Here is a 23,577-nt window from a genome sequence, read left to right on the forward strand (position 1 = left end):
TATAATCTGACTTATTCATATTTGTTAAAATCTCTCTAGTCTATATTTGCTTTTGTTACTTGTATTTTTGCATTGCAAAGTAGATACTCGTACTTCAATCTTTTTTTAATTGCCCTTGCCTATACGTCACAAAATGCCTTAATGATGGCTCAAGCTCCAGGCTTCTGCTTGAGCTGTCGGCTGCTAGTTAGAAAGAGAGAAAACCATATGGCATGAGGAAATATCCCCTTCAGTGACAAATTATTAATACTCCTCATTCGAAAGCAGCAAAAAATCACAACTCTCCCATTAGCCAGCTGATGATGGTAGTGAGCAACAGAAGTGGCAACACTGCAACAAGCTGTGATAAGGCTATGCAAATTATGGTATGCATACACACACACACACACACACACACACACACAAGTTTAGCTATTTCTTTTTCCAAAAGGGAAAAGATTGGTTGTACAATAGCAATGAAAGCAGTGCTTAAGTTTTCTGGATCTGCCAATGCAGCAGCAGCAATTTCCTTGAGAAAGAGGGTCTATTGTAAAGGAACATGGTGAAGTTATCACAGAAGCAGAACTCTTTGGGAAAAGCAGGCTCCACCAGAGACCCTGGTGGCTTGATTGTGGAGATAGCATGATTTGCTAAAATGTCTACAATGATGATATCTAAACAAGTGTAACAAAGAGAGAGTTGCCGTTTTAATCTCTAAAAACAGAGTAGGCATTTGGCAAAGGGTAAACTTGCCATTAATTTTCCTTTTTCCTTTTACTATTCAGTTCCCTATCGGAACTGTCTTTCTTAAATACATAATGCTTAACGTAGTTTTCAAGTGTTCAAAGTGCTTCATGTGCATTATCAAGTTGTAATCCTTAAAACAACCCTGTAAGGTAAGTCAGTATTATTATCCCTCATATTGCAGATGGAGGGACCAAGGCTGAAAAAGAGTGGCTTCCCTAAAACCTCCTACTGAGTTCACGGCAAAGGCAAGATTTCAACCAGGGATTTGCAATAGCTCATTCTCTAAGCCACAATGCCATGCCAGCTCTCATATCCACTCACCAGGAAGTTCTACTGAATTTTTAACATCCTGCTGGAAGCCAAACGTCCAACAAATGCTTAAAACCCAACCTATGATATGGGGCACATGTGGAAAGGCATGGGGGATGCAGTGGCCAGACAGTCCCCAGAGGGTATCTGCCCCCAAGTGACAGCTAAGAGAAGGGCAGGGTTATGGAATAGAAGTGGGCAGCAGTCTCAATGTGATCCAGTGCCAAATCCACTTTCCAGTTACTAGTGGATGGGCCTCATGATAGAAAGAACAGAATAACCAAATAGAGCACCAAAAAGAAGAAGCTATGCTATTCTGAATCTTGGTCTAGCTTCCATAAAAACTTTAAATTCTAAGTTACTTTCCCCAAAAGTTTACATTAAACACTTTAACCTGGTTATGGACATCCTGTAAAATGTTTACTGAACACCCGTGTAATGGCTCTTTTATCATGAATTATACAAGGAATATACTTCACCCAATACACATCATATACAAGTTGTTTCAAACAACACAGATGCGGAATTAATTCATATGAACATGCAAACTATAAAAAGTAACTAAGGAGGCTGCTCCGGATGTTTAACAGTTCAAGTGAAGCTGATTTCTTGCACCGAACCCCAGCAAGACTGTATATGCTTGAGAACTAGGAAGGGATGAGGCTCTTGACAGGTTTTTGGAACACTGAAGGAAACTGGATATTAAATGAATAGAAAGCCGAGGAACTGCTTCCATATGGGAATAATTTGCTTGCTTTTCCTCATTCATGTGAGAGAGTTGGCACGAGCTTTTTGCAGATGCTGAAGTCTGAGGACTAAGAGAAGCAGAGAATAACATTTCACTAGTAAAACGATGAGATCTGTATTTCAAGCAGAAGGGGCAGCATACTGCACCAGAAAAATTTTGCCCCAGAGAATACTCAGGATTTATATGAAACTAAAGGTACAGACCGCGAACAGGAAATAGAAATTGTGGAACTTTAGGCTCTGTGCTCCTTTGCACACAACTGGAAGTGCTACAGTAGTCCCTCCTACCCTGTGTATCTTAGCTTCAGTTCTCTCTCCTTTCCTGCTACTGCTAGATTGTCCATGTTTGGATGACTCAACTCTTCCTGCCACCCCACCTCTCCAAACCTTGAAATGCCAGTATGCTCCAGCCAACCCAGTACACTCCCCATTAACTCTAATGAAGCCGCTAATCATGGCTCCTTGCTGGTGACACGTTTTCACCATTCCACTAGACTTTTTTTTAGATGGGGCGGAACAAGGCAACTGAGCAGTAGTGAGCTGCTGCCAAGCCTTACTGCTCCCTCCTCATGCCTTCCTCCTAGTAGAAGTCCATATGGGAGGTGTGTACAACTGCAGAACTTGGGGAAAGTGAGAAAATCCTTTGCCCTCTGCACTGCCTTGGGAACGTGGTTAGATTATGGATGAAGTATGAAGGCAGCAGCAGGCAGGGGCCTGTCCACCATCACAAGATTTTTAAAGTACTCCCAGCTGAGTATTGTAGTACTCCTGGGGGTTCTACTACCACACTATAAGAACCATTTAAAAGCAGCCGTTTCTCAGTTAAGCTGAAGATGATGTTTGAGTAATGAAGGCTGCAATCCTACACACACTTGACAGAGAAATCTGAGAACCCCAAAATCCCTGTCTCTCCAGTGAATATACACAAACACCCCAAAGACACACTGATGCCCTGCCACATCTTCCTAGAACAATAAAATGGAGACAAACCAGAAGAATCACCATTAGCCCTGTCCTGACTTTTCACCCATATCCGATCCCTCAGCCCTCCCCAGCCATTTGTTGCCCTTTTCCTGGAGTACATCTCCAAGAACCTTAGATTCTCGACCTGAGCTGCGTATCAGCTTAAATTGTTGATGTCACACCCAACACTTTAAGCCACAGCTACAGCCGCTAACCCTGCTACAGATGGTCTGACTGTGGTTAGAGTGTGAGCAGGGTTCAGCAAAACGCATCGCACAAGGCACCTTAAACCCTGCTGTCTTCTGAACAGCCCCAATGAGACTTGCTTCTGAGTAGACATGCAAAGGATTGCATTGTAAGCAAGACTGAATTTAACACAGAAACTATAAAAAAAATTAGTGCCAAAGCTTTTATGGAGAACTTTTCCTCAATTTGCATTTGAATTCCTTGTACATTCCAACCAAAGCTTAAATTGCAGTAGCACTTCACATGGAAATCATGCTTTCTTCAAGTACACTAATGTTACAGTGGCATTTTCTATACAGGAAACAAAGTGTAAATGAGAGAAGTCCTAATTGGGCTATAAATGTCTGGATGGAAACATGCATCTCTTGTACACACTTGCAGGAAATGCTAACATAATCCTTATGTATGCAGAGCAAGCATGATTGTTATGCGAAGCTGAAGCCAGACCAAGGGCTGCTTTTCATAAAAGCCTTGCGTAGAAAGATTACTGGAGATCTCCTAGCTAAGGTTACGAAACCAGGAGTAGCTCATGAGATTGCATAAACTTTCCCAATCTCTTGGGAAGCTAATTTCTCACTCCATCCTCAACTGTGATAAAGCATTACATCAGCATCAACCTTAACCAGGGTAAGAATAATCAGAGCACTTTCCAGATATTAACCAAACCACTGAGTTATTTGGAATGGTTATAATTTCTATGGCAACTGTTTCCCCCTGGTTGGTATAGATACATGCTCAAATGTTACCACCTCTCAGTGCATGTTCTGGACAGCTCCAGCTAGTATCTATCTTATCCACACCCCCACACACTTCAAAAGGGTATTGTGAAGTTTGAAATAAAATTAAAAAACTTAAAAATAATCAGTGACTATCCCTTTTAAACAAATTGTGTAAGCACTAATCCATGATACAATGTCATGGGTTAAAAATACACACAGATACACACACACACACACACACACTGAGGACAGTTTCCCTTCGTCTTCCATCAGTTAAATTACACATAAGTTACCAGGGGAACAATTTCTTTTTGTTCTGCACATGGCTTCCCTCACAGGTATACTGCTTCATACTTCTTCCATTCATCAGAAGAAGCCTTCAAGCAGTAACCTGGGAAGAAATGTAACAGGTAAAGACAGTCCAGTGTTCCCCTCTTAAGCAAAGTATGAAGCACAGCCTGGGTTCAGATGATACGCTAACCCACCATAGGTCACATTTGGGAGTGACCTACAAAGGGTTAACATGTTGTGGGAGAGGACATTTTCCCTGTCCACGGTAGGTACACTACCCACCCTCTGCAGAGTGGCTTACTGTGTTGTCTGTTGGGCTCCCTGTAGAGAAACAGTGGCAACCATCAAGATGGCCATCTAGAGCAGCTGGAAGCGCGGTAACACTCTAGCCCATGTGGCCGATCTCTATGCAAAGCAGGTGCAGCCAGTGCAACCCCATTCCTGCCACGGTGGCCGCTGGGATATGTGGTCGCATTGGTGGGAGGATGACAACAGGACTGTGGGTAGAGGAGAGGTTAAGGTACCATGCTGCCCAGCGTGGTTCTACAATCATTTGGGTGTGTGCTTGTTGTAGTTCCCTTAACCCTCCTCACTCTGTGGTTCTGCTACCCACCCAGCCCGATGATTGTGTGAACAGGCTCATCGATTAGCCTTAACTGGGTTCTAGTTGGAGAGGGAAATCCTAAAAGAGAGAGAGAGGGCAATATTGGGGCTGGGAGGAGAGAGAACTTGATCCCAATTGCAGTAAAGAGTTCCCTGACTTGTGTCCACACTGTTCAAGATGAGACGGTCTTGCCATGTGCCCCCATAGCAAACAGTACAGGAAGAGAGAACCGTTACACAACAAAGGATGGTGACAGCCAACATGGTTAAGAAAGCAGCTCAAAGTAAGTGAGTGCAATGAAAGTGCACAGGAAGTTAAATTTGTAAAAAGGGAAGTTGTTATGCCGCAAAAGGATGAGCTGCACTTTAATCAAGCCCAACACAAAACATATTTTAAAGATATGTTTTGCATCATGTGATCCAAACTTCCCTTCCAGAAGCATTGTGCTGACAGGAACAATGCCAGGGCAGGGTCAAATGAGGATTGGAGACAGGAGTAGATGCTGAGCAGCTGGGAAAGGTTCTCTAAGTGAGAACATCATTGTGACTGTATTAAGATAAGCGTGCAGGACCATACATCGCAAGGAAATGCAAAGCTTGCAACGTACGCTTACTTCCCCTCCCCTTTTGAGCTCTTACCTCTAACCTTGACTTGGTATCTGTTGCATTCTGGGCAAGGAAGGAGGGTGAATTCTTCTGCCTGGTACATAGAATAATCAGTGCTTGCAACAACAATCTGGTCTTCAGGCTTCCAAGTACTAATATCATCCGACAGATCCAATATCACTCCATGCACAGCTTCAACCTGGAAACCCCACTTTGGAACACCTTAGACCAATAAATAAATGATATATTTGGTTTTATTTTAGTTATGGGTGTTTTGTTTAAGGTGGCATGGATTTTTTTTCATACCATATGTCCGAAGCCAGTTTATAAAGCTAGTAGTGGGGCTCAAGGGGGTCATCTACACCAAGCAGGATATTCCACTATGAAAGTGCTATGAAAGTGGTATATAAAAGGCAGGAGCCACACTACTGCTTTATAGCAGTATTGAAGTGCACTGTAGGATCTACACTACTGCTTTATAGTGGTACTGAAGTGCACTGACAACGGTTGGGGCCCAGGACACATCTACACTAAGCAGGATATAGCACTATGAAAGCAGTATGAAAGCGGTATATGGTATATGTCAATGGGCCCCAACAGCTGTCAGTGCACTTCAGTACCACTATAAAGCAGTAGTGTAGATCCTACAGTGCACTTCAATACTGCTATAAAGCAGTAGTGTGGCTCCTGCCTTTTATATACCGTTTTCATACCGCTTTCATAGTGGAATATCCTGCTTGGTGTAGATGAGCCCCATGATTATTTGGAGGAAAGGGGGGGATGAGCTCCCACCATGTCCTCAAGGGCCGCAAACATCATTTTATTTGTTAATATTTTGTAAAATATGTGGGAAGGGGGCAAAAGAAAGAGCTTACACAACACAGATGGGAGTTAGGAACGTGACAGCACAGCTAAAGAGTTACTGAGGATCCTCCAACTGAATAACCATGTATAATGTATACAGCTTTCTATCAGAAAAGCACATGCTCTGTAATTAAATGAAATCTAGACAATGTAAATGAAAGCTACACAGTGGCCAGCTATGAGATATCATTAAGTATTTTTTGCATATGTACCCAAGGCAGAACCCTACTTTCTCTTTCATGTCAGACGGACCTCAGTAGACATGCTTCCTTTATTAAAACACTTTGGGTATCAGGTAATGTCTCTCCCAGTACATTAATGAAAGAGTTGCCAAGACCAGTTTCTTTTTCCTGCTTAAGTTTAAGAAACTGACTAAGGACACTTTGCAACTGCCGTACAATTATGCGTATAAAAAGCTGTTGCTGTTGTTTTAAACCACCTTCTGTTGCTGCGGCTAGTAAAAATACTTTACATCAAGGCATTTATTTTGTCAGAGTTACCAGGTACAGTTTCTCCAGAAACATCGTTCCAAAATGTATTTGAGAAGGTATGAAACTGATGAAAATTATTTAATATAGGTGTCTTGTCAGCAGTAGGTTGGCCTTCTCTTCCATCTTGCTGTATTTTATTATTTTTGCCTATAAGTCTACGGGCAGAATAATCTACATTCTGGATTTTTACTTTGGAGCCTATGAAACTTCTGCATTTGAACCAGATCATAGCATGCCATGAACAAAACACAGGTGCACTGCTGCAAGTTGGATTCAGAGTTAAGTAGTTCCAGCTGTACAAGATAGCTGAAAACAATTTCATTACCTGTTTTATTTTTTTTTGTTTTTTTTAAAAAAGAAGTATATATTCCTACCAGCAATCCATTCACTGAAAGCTCTCACAGCGAACTTCTGACCATCCACCGTAAAAAATTCTCTTTGCGCAAGGGCTTTGCCTCCTGTGCTGCCGTTTTCATATTCTCTCACAGACTCGTTACAAGATGAATTTCTATCACCAATTACACCAACTAAAGCCCAGGCCTGCCTGTAAAGAACAAAAGACATGTTTAGAGACAAAGCCCTCCCTGAAATACAGGTCTTGACAAGTAGCATGCAAGAAAACAGCAGGACAAAGGGAACTATTCATTTTCCGGAACACTCTTCAAAATTCCTATCTATACTTAAAGAAAGAACTTCATGATGTTGGCACCTAAACTATTAATTGTGATTGCTGGGGGGGGGGGGGATTACAAGAATCTGCAACATTAAAACATGACTAAAGTATTCCCAAGAATACTTATGGCAGTACAGAAAATGAGAACTTTAGAGCGAGTATGTTAGTTTAAGGTTCCTATAGTCTTAATTGCATGTAAAAAAAAAACCTAAACAGCTCAGCTCAAATATTAAATATTAATTAAAGCTCATAATCGTTTGCAATTATGCAAATGTACTTTCCACTTTTCCCTTTAAACTGAAGCCATATACATAATATGATAATGAATAGAAAATTCAGAGAGCTTCGGCTATTGGGCGGTATAAAAATCTAATAAATAAATAAAATAAATAAATAAAATAAAATGATGAAAGAATCAAAATATCTTATCCAAGGATAAATTATGGCTATTCATGGCTATTATGTTGCAAGGATTGTCGAAGGTGGAGTTGGTCAGAGAATTCTATCATTTTGCACAATGGAAGAACGGACTGTGTATAGAAGAACAGTAATATTAACATATAATAACCTATAATGAACAACAAGCTGCAATATCAATGTGCTAAAGAAACCAAATGTATACACTGAGCATTGCAGCCAGTAACTCATTCCATTTGGGATTTATTTTTAACAGAAATTGACAGTTAGCACACTCCCAATAACCTGTGCACCTGTGTTTTTTGTGAACCGCCCAGAGAGCTTCAGCTATTGGGCAGTATAAAAATGCAATAAATAAATAAATAACCCATCACATGGGTTTTGTGAGGGTTCTTTAACCTTCTAACAAGCCATGCTGCTTAGGTTTGGATGACATGATAAGCCATGGCAAGGTGGTGATTACATGTTGCAGCTCACAACATGGCTTGTTTTCATGCAAACTGGATCACAGAAAAAGAATAATGTATTGTGCCTTATGAAAGGGCAAACATGGGGCTCAACTACACCAAGCAGGATATAGCACTATGGAAGCAGTATATAAAAGGCAGGAGCTACACTACTAGCTTTATAGCAGTATTAAAGTGCTCTGCAGGATCTACACTAGTGCTTTACAGTGGTACTGAAGAGCACTGACAACTGCTGGGGCCCAGGACAGATCTACACTAAGCAGGATATTGCACTATGAAAGCGGTATGAAAGTGGCATATGGTATGTGTCAGTGGGCCCCAACAGTTGTCAGTGTACTTCAATATATAAAGCAGTAGTGTGGCTCCTGCCTTTTATATACCCCTTTCATCGTGGAATATCCTGCTTAGTGTAGATGAGCCCTTGATCTCAATTTCCTATCACGGTAGAACTAAATGTATGCCTTGGCATCTTTAAGAAAACTCCTAAGGTAGGCCTACACGCAGCATCAATAATAAGGGGAGAAGAAAGAAATTACAGTGCCTACACTTCCCGGGACCTGGTTGATAACAGATTGCCAGTGCTGCAGCTGGACATTCTAGCGGGCTGGCATAAAGCCCTCATTGTAGACACCCCATAAATTACTTGCTCAAGGTCAGAAAGCAAGCCAAGATCCTCCTCTGCACTTTCCTCCCCAACTCCTACTTTGAAAAGCTATACTGCTCTGACATTACATTCATGCCTTTTTGGTTAGTCCTGATTTTCCTCCTATTAGCTCTAATCTAAGCCAGCTCTGACTTAACAGTGCTGTAGCCAAGGGATTTCATTCTCTTACTACCACCCCTCTTTCCCTTCAAGTTGCATGCCAAGTGGTATCAACGTTCCAGCAATTATTTCACTTAGAACTTCCAGAAATGGACTGCTAAATGTAAGCACCACAGACCTATTCAGGAGAGCTGTTGCTTGGTATTTTGAGTCCACGTTCTGTTCCATGTACTTTTTGCAAAGTTTATACAGTCACCAGGTTTAAACAACAAACAAAAAGTCTTACTGCAATTCCAGATATGGCTGTATCACTTACTGACCAATACTCTCCAATCTCAAGAGATTTTTGAGTTGGGTAGGATGTGACGAGAGCAGTCTTGCACCATTACATTTATATCCTGACCTTTTTTTTTTTTTTTTTTTTTGCAATAAACCCAAGATGGCTTGCATGGGACTCCTCCTCTCTTATTTTATTCTTTTAACAACCCTGTGAGATTGGTTAAACTGAGAGTTTGTGACAGGCCCAAAGTCAGCCAGTGAGCTTCATGGCCATGTGCAGACTAGAATCAGGATCTCCCCAAATCACAGTCCAACACTCCAACCACTACACCATACTAGCTCACACAGACTTGTTACAAGATGAAACTCCATCTCCAGTGATGATGATGATGATAAGGGTGGGAAGGACATGGGACACGCAATGCTAGTTTGCTCTCCTTCCAAAATGAAAGGGATAAGATGGGCTCCAAAAACATGAATCTTAAGACATATTGACCCTGTTCAGATGACATGCTAAGCCATGGTGGTTATGCATTTTAAGCTAAACATTATGGATTAGTGTATCATGTGAACCATTCCTAACCATGGTGGCTACATAATCACAATTTAAACAAATTCACTAACCATTTGCTGCAAAAGGATTAGCAGCATAACTATGGCTTAGCATGTTGTCTGAACCATTCCTAACCACAGTGGCTACATAACCATAGTTTAAATGTGCTCACTAACCATTTGCTGCAAAAGGGTCAGCAGCCTAACGATGGCTTAGCATGTTGTCTGAACAGGCCCATAAACACTGCAGAAGACAACAGCAGCACACACACTCCCCATCTCACATGCAAGTGCCATGAGAGGGACGGGGGAATGTACCTCCTGCAGGCAGCTTCCATGCATCCCATCCCAGTTTACATGCCAAAAAAAACCTATCAAGACACTGCAACACTAGGGAAGGTTAGCAAACAGATATCAGTAGGAAGCACATATAGCATGAATGAAAAAGGTGCATGTCCAGCACCACCCAAGGACCATGCACAGAATAAAAAGATAGGGGCCCCACTAGTTAGAAGATACTAACTAGCATACAAGAATGTCAGTATGTGCAGCACTGGCTATTTTAAGGTGAAGACATACAAACATTCTAGAATGTGATTCAGACGGTTTGAATACACATTATTTTCAGTCTGAAGCAACTGTTTTCCAAGCAGAGAATTTGTGTTCAAGACAATGCCGCCATATTTCAACTGCATGTTTGTCTTCATCCGTTGTTGGAGCAAAGCACCAGGCTATCCGTGGGAATTATTTCTTAGGAAATAAATTCTCAATTGGAGGGTTAGTCTTGCTTATTAGATACACCCAAGTTTATTCATATTACGCCCAGAATAGTCCATGACAAATGGTCGGATTGGCAGTTCTGAATACGTCTTCATTCACCACTTTTTCATTTATTTAAAAAATGGTTATAAACTATGAATACTTGCCAGGCACATAAATGTTCCTTGGATGCATTTTGAATTATCCAGAAGTTTCAACTGACAACCTCCTCAACCCCCACACAATCCCACTAGAGAAAATAGCTTGTATATTCATCCAGTATAAGAGCGGGGCAGGACTGCAGTGGTGCCCCAAATGCACAGCCCATACAAGGCAGAATATGCAAGCAAATAGCAACGACAGAGTTCTAACAATGAGATCAGCAGGTCTGCTGATGATCCCGGGTCTGGGCTTATACTATAAATGCTTATAGTATAAACCTTATAGCATCTCCAACTGGGTAGATGAAATTACACCGTTCCCGACTCTACACCTTGCCCAGCTCAGGATCTAGGAATAGGCTTTTCAACTGATTCACTTGATTCAAGAAATCGTAATCGATTAAAATAAACAGATTTAAGTAAGCATAAAACTGCATGTGAATAAAACAATATTTCTGAAGCAAAAAGTATTCTCTTTCTGTTTTCATATGATACGTGTAGATGTCATAGCAGGAACCCAATCAGTAAAGGCATTCCTTTTATGTGAAAGAGGAGGAGGAACATCTTTTCTAAAATGGTACCTGTCCACGTACAATAAAATATATATTTAAAAAATTATAATCTGCTGCGTGGGGGCAGCTCTACTTGAAAAGCTTCTGTTCCTTTCAAAACAGAAAGGTGCAAAACCTTAATTAGGACTGAAAGAAAAACACTTTTCTCTAATCCTAATTAATCACCATCCTCCAAGGACTCTTTAAGCTCCCTAAAAGCTTATATTTGAAATGGGGGTGGGATTGAGCTGAAGTTGGGAGATGCATCCCTTGACCACAAATCTCTACAGAACTTTCATATACAGCATGGGAATGTAGAACACCCCCACATCCCTTATTCAAACTGGACCACTGGGTTTCAGGGGTGGCTGTGCAGCAAGCCTTGAACATCAATAGTTTAATACTGTTGCTCAGATTTTCGGATTTCATAAGCAGCAGCTTGCAGCACAACCATCTCCGGCCATAGCTAGATGGGGCAAAATCCTGGGGTGATCCCCGGGATTGTCCCTGTGCATCCACATGACGCACAGACAATCCCGGGATCAGGGAGGGATGATCCCTCCCTTGTCCTGGGATCTCGCCCTACCCTTTAGGCCATTTTTCCACAGTCTCGGGCTGAGCCCAAGGCCGTGGAATGTGTGGCTGGGCACCACGGTTTGTCCCGGCTCCTCGAGAGGAGCTGGGACCTGCGCATGAGGTGCAGCACTCCTCAGGAGCTCTGCGCCCATCGGGGCTGGGGTGAGCAGAGAAAGTAATTATTTTTTTAAAAAACTCACCTTTTGCACACAAGCGTTCATGCGCTGCTGGCCCTTTAACCAAAAAGAAATGGCGGGCACAATGCCTCTCCATCTGAGGTCATCGCACGCTGCGTGTGAACTGAGGGGGAGATCTCGCAATGAAAAAATTATGAGATCTTCACCCTCCATCCCACTAGACCAAGCTAAGACTCCCAAATCTGCACTGTAGTGCCATGGTCAGGTAAAATGCATTGCAGCCTTTTGTTGTGAGACTCCACTTGTCCATTATGATAGCTGCTTCACCTCTACAGCTCAACAATTCTGAACAATTGCTCATAGTTTGTTGTTGGGTTAACAATGGGTTGTTTAACCTAACAATAACCCAGGGTTTCCAGGTTCACCAACCTTAAACACACAATTTTCCTGGTTGGCAGAGAAAAGAAATAAAGCAAACATTGCCGTCTTGAAATTATAGATAAGCAACCTTAGTTTACACCATGCAGTACAATAGTGCTTATTAAATAGTGATACGTAAATATACATAGTTATGCGACCCAGTACTTCATATACATTGAACTAGTACATTTTTTAAAAAAAATAATCCTGCCTTTCCAATATAAAAAGTCCTTAAGGAAAAAATATAAAAAGTCCTTAACAAAAAAGCATCCTAAAATCTAACCTTTACAGTAGCACCATTTTATAATATCCAAAAATACCGTAACATATGGAAGCAAACAATAAAATAAAAAGTTTTAAAAATAATGAAAAGGGGTTATCTGTCTTCTAAAACCATAAGTAGCTAAGGAAATGTTACATAAGGGGTAGGGGGAAAAACACCACTGCTTTTGAAACTAACTTTATGGTTTTAGGCATTTAGCCAGCACCTGGTTGTTTAGGAAGGCCTTCAGTGGAAAATTTTCTCTCTCCTCATTATGAACATGTTAAAGCTGTTTTCCTTTCTCTATGCCTTCACTTTGGTTTTTGGGGTTGCTGTTTCTGTTGACTTTGGTGCTTTTTATGATGTCATTTTCTGATGGTTGTTTAATACATGTTGTAGATTTTGTTTTATTGTATGTCTACAATATTGGTGAAAGCTACTTTAACTTCCTTTTTTGAAAAAAAAGGGGGGCATAATCCAAGATCATGCAAGTGAACTTGTGCTCATGCAATGGAACTTCGCCTTTCTCTCCTCCCCGCCACCCCTCATATTTGCTTCAGAGGGTCCCTCAACCGTTTGGAGCAGACTGGGGGACAAATAGGAATTCCGAGGGAAGGAGTAATCCATTTCTCTCAGCAGTGTTCAGTTCCGCTGGCAGATGGACACAGCTGGATACAACTCTACATTTTAAGAACAAATAAATGTACATAAATTACAGCTTTCCAGATTTGCTCTCTTGATCGATTTCATGAGTATAAAAGCTGAAAGTAAACCAATCACAGCACGTTTCATCATTACATTTGGATTCCTTTGCCTCCTTTCCTCTCTCATGATCGCTTTTAACGCCATTCCATAACAGAGTAAAAGCACGTCAGGGGATTTTAATAGGAGAGGCATGAAAGGAACACAGTTCAAAACGTGTCTTATGGCTGCTTCTCAGAAGATGATTTTTCCTGCACAGATATACACGGGAAAACTGTGGGTACACCGCTCATACAATGTCACACGTAACAAATCTACAAGTCATTTTTGCTGTGCATGTACACTTTCGGGAACATACCACCAGCTACTGTAATGCTTGTTGCTCCAGATTCTACGAAAGAAAAGAAGTGGCTATCATAGCATCCATTGTTAAAATAGATAGTCAAAGAACTCAAGTTTGTAAAATCATTTCGTTTTCAAAAGTAATTAAATAAGAGAAAAACTGGACTTTTTTCCTGCAAACAGCCACATATTTAGACTTTGGTGGGTTACTGGGTATGGCTGAAATATGGGTTGGATCCAGATATCCACCCAAAGAAAGGGGCGGGCAGATGTTGGCTGGATCATCCCCTCCTTTCCGTCAGCCCCCACTACTCCCTAAACTTGACCCTTCTTCAAGGGTCAAGGAACTCTGCTGAGTGGAATGGGTTGTGCCATAAAGGTCTGAGAAGGAAGGGGAAGATTGCAACAAATGAGACAAAGGCACCTTCTGCTCTACATACAGAAAGTGCCTCCGCCTGGATCCCTCAACAGCCCACATCTCACTCCACTAAGCAGGGTTCCCTGATCCTCACAGGAGCATTTTCAGGGGGTGGGCAGGGAGAGGGGGAGGTGAGAAAGTCCTCTTCTACCTGCCCCCTTCTGCGGGAGGATATCTAGATCCAACCCTATATTTGTTTATACCAAATTATCAATACTAAACAACGACTGAGTTAAGACAACACAATAACCGATGGTGATTGACTGTTGGTTATTTCACCCTCTGTAGGTTATCGTGTTGTGTGTTTTAATGAATGGTTAGTTATTTGGCTGAAATAACCCACACAAAGAACCAACGCTATGCTGAGTTGGTTATTTGAACCACTGTTGGGAAACGTGTTCTGTGGAGGGAACCATTGGTTATTTCCTTGGCCACTGTTGGTTATTTCGTCAGTCACCGAGTCGCAAGGCAAGAGTGGTCAAAGCAGCAGCTGCCACTCTAGTCCAGCCGGCTGGATAGATTTTTGGCAGCAATAGCTGATGGGATACTAGCATACTTGTACCAAGTATGTAGCTTTTAATGTTCACACATAAACATATCAAGAGGACATGTGCAATAGCGTGTTCAGCATAAATATTGTACAACACCCAGTATTAACACTTGAAATAAACATCACTAAAAGAAAAAAGACTTTGATGTAGGAAGTTTGTATGCTTGAATATTAAAGTGGATGGCACATGTATAGGAATATCAAAACAAGAGGATGTGAATTTGGGGTGCTGCATTGCCATACAGTTTATTGTCATAACCTAGTGGGTGGAAAGAGATATACAGTTTTGTGAATTAGGTTAGAATTGTGTGTGTGTGTTTTTGGTGACTTTTGTAAGATTACTACCGTATTTCTTCGATTCTAAGACGCACTTTTTTCCCCATATAAACATCTCTAAAAATGGGGTGCGTCTTAGAATCGCGGGTGCGATTATTATTCTTAGAATCAAAGCTTTTTTTCTGTTGGTGGTACTGAAATTAGTGTGCGTCTTACAATCGATGGCATCTTACAATCGAAGAAATACAGTAGTTATAGCTAGGTTGTTACAATTCACAAGGTTTTACAACTACAAAATATTGCACCAAAATCTTCCTTGTGAGATATCCTCAAGATATATTCAGAAGAAAAGAGTTTATCCACTCACGTCTATCCATTTCCATTGACTGAGGACTGAGATAGAACAGCAGAAGGAAAATGGGCCTTTGAAGGAAATGTTAATATAATAACTGTTATTTTGCAAAAGCACAAAGAAGAATTAGATTTTTATTTATTTTTACCTGTAACTCAATCCTTTGACGAGCTTACTTCCCAGAAGATTCTGTATGGTTGTCCTGGTTTCATCCAGGAGGTTTTTAGCAACCGAGTCTCCCACAACAATAGCAACAATGCGCCCAAAATCTTGGCCTTTTAGAAAATCCTGAAGTCTCCTGCTATCATTTTGCGATTCATGAGTATCAAATCTCTCCATTGCCAAAACTTGTGCAGTATCTTGGTCAATAACTCTCACAATTAGGCCTCGGAAAAACTCCTTTTCAAATGTATATGAGCCAGAGGCCAGCCCTGAAGAGTACAGTGTTCTTGATAGAGACGTCCATGCTAACTTCTGAGATCCATGCAACTCCAGTGTTCCACCAGGGCCCACACCCACAAACTTTTTGCCAAATGTTGGCACATAATCACCTTGGTCCATTTTGCCATACAAGATGATTGTTGCTTTGGATTTATAACGACATTTCTCTGCTCCAATATGAAGCGCTCCACCATCCTTGATAAGGATGAAACGTGTTTGCAGTGTAATATTTCTGGATCCTGTTTCATCATCACCAAAGACAAGCAATCCTGCAAGAAACAATATTAAATAAGTAGCATCCAACTACTATTTTGAGTGTTGACATTTAACTTTGGTGTAGAAGAATCATTGTACTAACAAGAAAACTATTCAAATATTAGTGAGCATTAGATCTCAAAGTTTTCAAAAGGAAAACTGCATCGTTCAGTGTGTTATGGAGTATCAGAGCAAGTAAAATACAAAGAACAAAAAGCATATATGAGAAGCTGGACATAATGTTCTACACTGCTTTTTACAAGCCTGCTCATGTCCTTGCAAAGTTACCAACCAAATCCTGCTGTGTAAGGCTCCTAAAACATTGATGACTGAGCAGTTTTTTAATCTGTTTATATTTGATACACTTGGCACAGCAGTAGGAAATGTACAGAAAGAATCCAGACAGTAATAAAAGTTGAAAACAGACTAGATCAACAATGTAACAAAATAATCAAGACAGCTAGACAGGAAAACTATGCAGATGTATAGACTTCAGGGTTCTTTTAAAGGAGGTAGGGGAATGAGTTGAAAGTTTCCACAGTAATGTGGCCATGTTTTCTTTCTTCTGAGATCAGCAGGCATATTGTGTGTTAATTTTAAAATCGCATTATGTATTAAATATTATTTACTATTTAGTTCCTTAACTTCTTTGTTACCTACAATATGAAAAAGACAGCTACTAACATTGTGCCACTGCTGTTCTTAGCTCCAACTTCCACTGACGGTGGAATAGAGACAAAACTGGCTGTGGAATAGCTGTCTTACTGGCACACTTTTTGCAACGCTTTTGGGAGCAAAAGAGAAATAGAGGTAGGAAAATCCTCTCTCTGCATTGCAAAGATGCCAATTTTCTTAAGTTAATTTTCTTACATGGCAGTACAGCCTACTGCTATAGTTCAGTGTGCCCTCTCTCTCTTTGCTCTTTCCCAGAAATACTCTAGGTTACATCCTATGAGAATAATTGTGTTATTTTATCTCCACAGCATGTGAAAAGAATTGTGTTATTTTGTCTCCATTGCAAAGGAAGGAAACTGGGAGGAAACTTCCTTTTGGAAAAGCTGACTTCAAATATCTGTCCTGATGCTTCATTGTTATTCAGTTTGCTTTGTTCCCTGCACCAACATCACTGGCACCAAATATAAACAACTGCCAAGCAATCTCCACAAATGCAAATTTATGTCATTTGCAGGATGACAGACATCAATTCTTGGAACTCTGTTAATAGCTACAGCTATAACAATACAACATACATTTTAAGGAAAGAACATTTTTCAATGTTTCAAACAGCATTTACAATCAGAAAAAATGCTGGAACATAATTAATGGATGTATCTGTGCAGCAAACCAATTCACATCATTCAACGCTGCCCCCACCCATATAATCATCTGACACTTTGAAATGCTAAATGGTGCCAAAACTAATTGGTTTCTTTCTTTCTTTAAGAAATAAATACAACAGTATAAACAATTACAACAATGGACCATTTACGCAGATTACTAACAATAAAGTGCTCTGGCAGAAATTGTTAATTTTTGTTGGTGTTCCATACTCGTCTCATCCTCTCAATTATACCTGTCCACAACTATTAAAGTAAAGGCAAGACAGTGTTTTAAGGGACAGATCAGATATGACAGGACCAGTCACATTTGCTGCTCAAGTGCCTAACCTATTCAGATATAAAGTAGGAGCTAATTTTAATAACAGATCTGTGCATGTTAAGGGGAGCTGAGGCCTACCCATCTCTGCACATACTGTCACTGAACGCTGAGTTCTGATACTGGAAGTAAATCAGATGGGGTGGAGAGAAAAGTGCTAAGATGACTAAACACAGCAAAGTTAGGGGGTGGGGGAGACTCAGGCCCCTTCACCTATATGCATTTTAATGGAAAATGTAGTCTCCATACCCAACCTATTCTCCTTTGTATGTGAACAAGGCAAACACATGAGCAAAAAACCAAGCTACTCTCATTGTGTTCAGTTCAGCCCCAAGACATGCTAAAACTCTGATGTCGTTGACGTACCCCCGTCCTGTATAACTATAGAGTGCACTGTAGCATCCATATTCAGACGAAACAGATCTCCCTGTTGGAGGACAATTTTCTTTTCTCTATCATGTCCAGGATTCCAGTTCTTAAGGCGGGGATTCTGATCCGGACAGTTCTCTGCAACGTAAAGGGAAACATGGTGATAATTAAAGCATTAAGGTATTTAGTAAATTTCTCCAGAGCAAGGCTAGTTAGCACACACACTAGTTCAAATACATATATTTTAATGTTACCTCTCTTTTGGATATTGAATACAATTACCAGGCTGTAGCTGAACTACAGCAGTGGCAAAATACACTTCTGGCCCATGGACTCTTGCCTACAGAAGAGAGTGGTCCTTGAAAATAAACAGATCAGCTATCCCTGACTAAGTCCTCCACATACTAAGAATAAGCCAGCCTTCACCAAACAGGTGTACTCCAGATGTATTGGACTACAACACCCAACTAGCCAGAGGTTGGCTGGTAGATGCTGGGAGTTGTAATCCAACACTTCTGGAGGGTAACAGATTGGTGAAGGCAGATAGAAGCAGATAGCCTCTATAAAAGCTGCTTTCCAAACATCATAGAAAACTTTGCCATCTAATTCCAGCAGATTTTCATAGGGAAACTTCAAACTCCTCTCTGGCTTCCTCTGACTTTGAATCACATTCAAGTAAAACGATCTGTGTTTTCTCACTGACAAATCAATCGACTCTGCTGCTCTTCTTCACCATTTCATTTCCTGACAGCTTCAGCAGTTGTGGCATGTTTCAGCAAAAGCAGTTTAGCCCCTGGCAAAGAATGCCCTACAGATGTCCCTAATTACAGTCATCTTTACAGTTAGCTTTATCTATGTCGCAGTTGTTGTTTTTAAAGGCATAAAATATAAAATGCTGAACTGTATGCAGTTCATGTGTTCCCGTTCTTCAACTTGGCATAGGTTTCATAGGGGTGGCGGGGGACTCTTCAACCTCTGTGCTTTGTTAGATATTAAGACATTTTTCTAGGTACTCCAAGATTGTATCAATTCTCATTTTTTCTGCCCAAGATACCCATCTTCTGATATTGATTTAATAGAGAATGTTTGTAAGAACCCTTTGTGAAAAAAAGCTGAAGTTACAGCCAGTGTGAATCATTCCAACAGGACTTTATCAGAAAGTTACCAACTCAGTAGGTGATCCTGCCTTTTCTGTCCTCCTTCTCTCCAGCCCTCCTCCTTAGTGATTCAGCAATTCCATACTTTGCTTTGATTAACTTGTGAATGCCAAGTTAATGTTGTTTCTGCATCCCTTTGGAGTCAGTTTTGTAATTGGTTCCACTTGGCTACTAGGAATTGCTTCCTGCTATTAAACTTATTTGACTCATACTGATTGAAAAAACTCACACATTTAGATTGCTGCTCTTTCCTCCTTTGTTGTAATAGATTTTATACAGTTCTTTAGTTTCTGGGTATGTATTTACCGGAGTTAAGTTATGTACATTTGCATGTAATGTGGCTTTTACCCTGACTCCTGAATGCACAGTTTGTAAGGAAATAATGTGGCTACCTTATTTAATTTAGAGATAAAATACCTCACTCTTCTTTACAGAGGCTCCCAGTATCAGCTTACAAAGAAGAATACATGTGTCAGACAGTCACATGATTTCACAGACATCTAGAAATGAGCACTACTCATATTTGTGGCTGATCATTGTTAGAAACAGAATGCAAGACGAGACAGACCTTTGGCTCAAGCTAGCAGTGCATTTCTTACGCTTTCATCTTCTAAATGGAAAATGTAGTGCATAATTTATCCTCCAACTCTAGTGATTGCTGTATTGCAATACAGTCATGTATTCCATTCCCCTACATCCTTTCCCACTTATTTTAAGAAAGGAATTATATACCCTAAATGTCCCTTTTCCAAATACCAGTGCCAATCATTAATGCCAACAATGGTCAAAACTAAGTTACCAAATTTCATTTTAGTTATTAGAAACAACTTGATACACGAGAGTAGATACTGCCAAAATTTTCATAATAGTCATCGGGCTCATCTACACCAAGCAGGATATTCCACTATGAAAGTGGTATATAAAAGGCAGGAGCCACACTACTGCATTATAGCGGTACTGAAGTACACTGACAACTGTTGGGGCCCATGACACATCTACACCAAACATGATATAGCAGTATGAAAGTGGTATGTGTCAATGGGCCCCAACAGTTGTCAGGGCACTTCAATACCACCATAAAGCAGTAGTGTGGCTCCTGCCTTTTATATACCGCTTTCTTACCGCTTTCGTAGTGGAATAAACTGCTTGGTGTAGATGAGCCCTTAGTTTTAAACGGATGCATTTGAAGGAAAAATGCATTTATTTAGAATTCTAGGCCATTCTATGCTTTGGGGTCAACTCCATCATGCTGCCATAAAAGACACTAGAAGTTACTTTAACAGCTTGATACCAATCATATCTACTTAGAAATTGCTTCCAACTAAGTTAGAAACTCTTTTTTTCCTGTTGTTGTAATAGATTTACTTCCCAAGAATGCAGGCAAGAAATAATAACAATAGGAGTTATTTTAATTATCTTCATGGATCAAACGCCTGGTCAAGGAAGAAGCCCATTTTAGGAGTTTGTCAGCATTCTCTCTCAAAAGACGTCTCAAGAGCATGGAGCAGTTGCCAAAAAAGCCTCCCTACACACCTTTATTATTCATACTTGATAATGGAGAGCATTATCCATTCAATGAAGACTGTAGAGAGTGTGATGGAAAATTGTGGTGCTGGCAGGAATGAAACACATGTTATGAAACCCTAAAAAGCCTGATGCCCAGGTTTGGACCACAATTCCCATAATCCCTGCGACATCCCAGGAAGAAAGATGTTGTGGCCGCCATTTTTAAAAATTGAAGATGAGTACATGAGTGCTCCAACGATAAAGGCTAGTGGGTGTTTTGTTTTTTTTTAAAAAAAAAAACCCACTCCTCTCCCCACCCCCAGTAGGCACGGAGTGCCTGAGGAGCTCCATGCCCCATGGCCGGTTCCTGGCTCCTCGTGTTTACTCGCAAGGAGCCAGGATGAAGCCAGGATGGCTGCCCACACCTCCCACGGTCTCGGAACGATCCCGAGACTGCGGGAAAAGTCGGGAATAAAGCCAGCCTGGTTATCTCAGGGAAATGCTGGGATCTTCCCTCCCTGTCCTCGGGATCCCTTGTGCGTCATGTGGACGCACAGGGATGATCCCGGGGTGATACCCGGGAGAAGCCATCTTCTAGACATGCCCATGGTGTTACTACACAGTACACAATATACTCTTTTATTTCAAGTAGAGAAAATCGATCCTTTTGTGAGATTGAGTCAAACTTTCAAAACATCACTTTGAGCAAAACTATATGGACTTCAACAAATTGTTCTACTACGGTTATATACATTTTGTGATTTTGCTGTGTATCAAAATCACAAGAAGCCAGATAAGATTTTAATGTGACTTTTTCACAATCCTTAGAGGTCACCATCAGAGGCAATAGTTGCTTTTTAAAAAACATCTGTACTGCTAAGTAGTGATACTGACTAAAGACCATAGCATGTTGAAAGTGAGCACTCACCATCAGGAGCATATTTTGATGCTATTCCCAAAATAATCCCAAGTGCAAGAAAAAATGAAAAGCTAGACATGGCAAAACAAATGAGTGTATTTTTGTGCCGCTTCTTTCTGCTTGCTTCTTGAAAGCGCTGCTCATTTGCTGAGGAGGCTACTGTTGCATGAGCTTCCTGTCGTGCAGAGGTAAATTTGGCTGAAGCTTGGTTCTTTGGAGGGGGAGGAGGACGAAGGGGGACAATTCTTCCTGGGACATATCCAGAAGATTTATGGCTGCTTCCATTCTGAGGTTGAAGGAAGGCAGGAGAACTCCCCCTGGGATCAATGGCTTGCATGTTACACAGTCACTAGAACGAGAATGAAAGAGATTGAATTGCAAGGTGAGTCCACTTTTAGTTATACCCTGTATTGCTTATTTGGGCGAAGGTATTCCACAAACTTGGCTCAAAACTAATTTAGAGAGGAACATTTTGCAGATATTTTAGAGATGAAAAACTTTTGCGATTTTTACTTGTGACAAAAGCACTCAAATTCTTTGGATGAAAATTAAAAACAAATACCCCAATAACTTCAACTAAAATAATAAACAAAAACAAATATTCCAATAATTACAACCAAAACCTCTCATATTTTAATTTCTGTATGAACGTAAGCCCTTGGAATAAAATTGTGACATTTAATGCACATATTCCATATTTTGCAGTTAAAAAGCAATTAACTGGATATAAAAACAAGTGAAAAATAAGCACTTATTCAAGTTATGCTGACTTTGCCTTTTTTAAAAACAGCAACAAAGATTTGTCATTCTAATAAATAATAAAAGACCACAATTTCAACAGGCTTTTTCTGAATATTGTTTTAGTAAGGATGTGGCTGCTGCTGCTTTTAAACATTGTCAGCATTTCTGTTGTAGTCTGCTGATTTTTTATTTTACTGCTGATTTATTAGTAAGCCACCTTTATTATTTTATAGGCAGGTGTTTGGATACATAAAAGTGTTTGTATACATAAATAAAAATATCAATAAACAAATAAATATCCAATCTATTCTTTCAACATTTTGCTTTACACATTTCACAGACAACAACAGTACTTTATAACTTTAAAACATTTTCATAATCCACATACAAAAATTCAAAACACAAATATAGCTTAAATATGGATGTTAAAAATTAGAACAAAATGGTTAAATAAGCATGGAATAAGATCGACGAGAAGGAAGACAAAAATCAGTCTCCTGGTGGTAAATAAAGCAAGCTATGGACCAAAAATAAGTAAGGCACAGCAAGTACTTGAGACAGTGAAAGTAAACCACAGAACTAAGAGAAATCACAAGGCTTTGACAGATGTATATGGTTTTGTATTTTTCAGACTGTGATGCTTAACTAGCAAGATTCCTGGCATACTCAGTGAAGGGATTCCAGGTAAGTGAAAATGCTCTGCCCACACCAACTATTTTGGTGCATAATTCTCTCAGGATTGAAGAAGTACTACACTTTACGAAACCACTGAATAATGGGGAGAGAGTGGGAGGAAGAGAGCCAATGCGGTTTAGGGGTTGGGGTGTCGGACTGGGGCTCAGGAAGTCCATATTCCACTCCCCACATGGCCATGAAGCCCATTGGTTGACTTTGGGCCAGTCACCAACTCACAGAGTTGTTTTGAGGGTAAAAATGGAGAGAAAAAGGACCATGTAACCTTCCTTGGATTCCTTACAAGAGGAAAAAGGGTGGGATAAAATGTAATAATAAAATAAACATATAATCCATTCTTAAGCTAATTCTAGCTTAGCTGCCAATTAAACAAGGAAAGGGCATGGTATCATCTTATTGGTGTCAAAATACAGCAAAATATAGGTTGGTATCTGCAATATGCCAATAAGGTCTAACAAAGTAAACCAAATGTTCCGTCCAATTTCATATTCCCACCATATGTAGAAAATGCGCCCTTTTACTTACATCCCCTCCAGCATTAACCTGCCCCTAATCACGTTTTTAAAAGTAAAGTGAAGAGGGTCATCTGGATTTGGTAAAAGTACTCTTTCATATTGG

General features: G+C 40.4%; 1 protein-coding gene across 2 annotated transcripts in view; it reads right to left on the minus strand.

The window, feature by feature from the left end:
* The window catches only part of CEMIP2 (cell migration inducing hyaluronidase 2), a 56,038-nt gene that overhangs the window by 24,570 nt on the left and 7,891 nt on the right, over positions 1 to 23,577 (minus strand). For both annotated transcript variants that reach the window (XM_063129331.1, XM_063129330.1), the window contains exons 2-6: positions 21,535 to 21,874; positions 17,941 to 18,081; positions 15,371 to 15,932; positions 6,940 to 7,109; positions 5,244 to 5,432 (exon numbers count right to left, since the gene is read on the minus strand). In XM_063129331.1, coding sequence (XP_062985401.1) covers positions 5,244 to 5,432; positions 6,940 to 7,109; positions 15,371 to 15,932; positions 17,941 to 18,081; positions 21,535 to 21,862 — 1,390 coding nt within the window. In that variant the 5' untranslated portion in view covers positions 21,863 to 21,874. The remainder of the gene's footprint in view (positions 1 to 5,243; positions 5,433 to 6,939; positions 7,110 to 15,370; positions 15,933 to 17,940; positions 18,082 to 21,534; positions 21,875 to 23,577) is intronic.

The sequence above is a fragment of the Elgaria multicarinata genome, chromosome 6 (assembly GCF_023053635.1).
Source record: "Elgaria multicarinata webbii isolate HBS135686 ecotype San Diego chromosome 6, rElgMul1.1.pri, whole genome shotgun sequence".
Classification (NCBI taxonomy): Eukaryota; Metazoa; Chordata; class Lepidosauria; order Squamata; family Anguidae; genus Elgaria; species Elgaria multicarinata.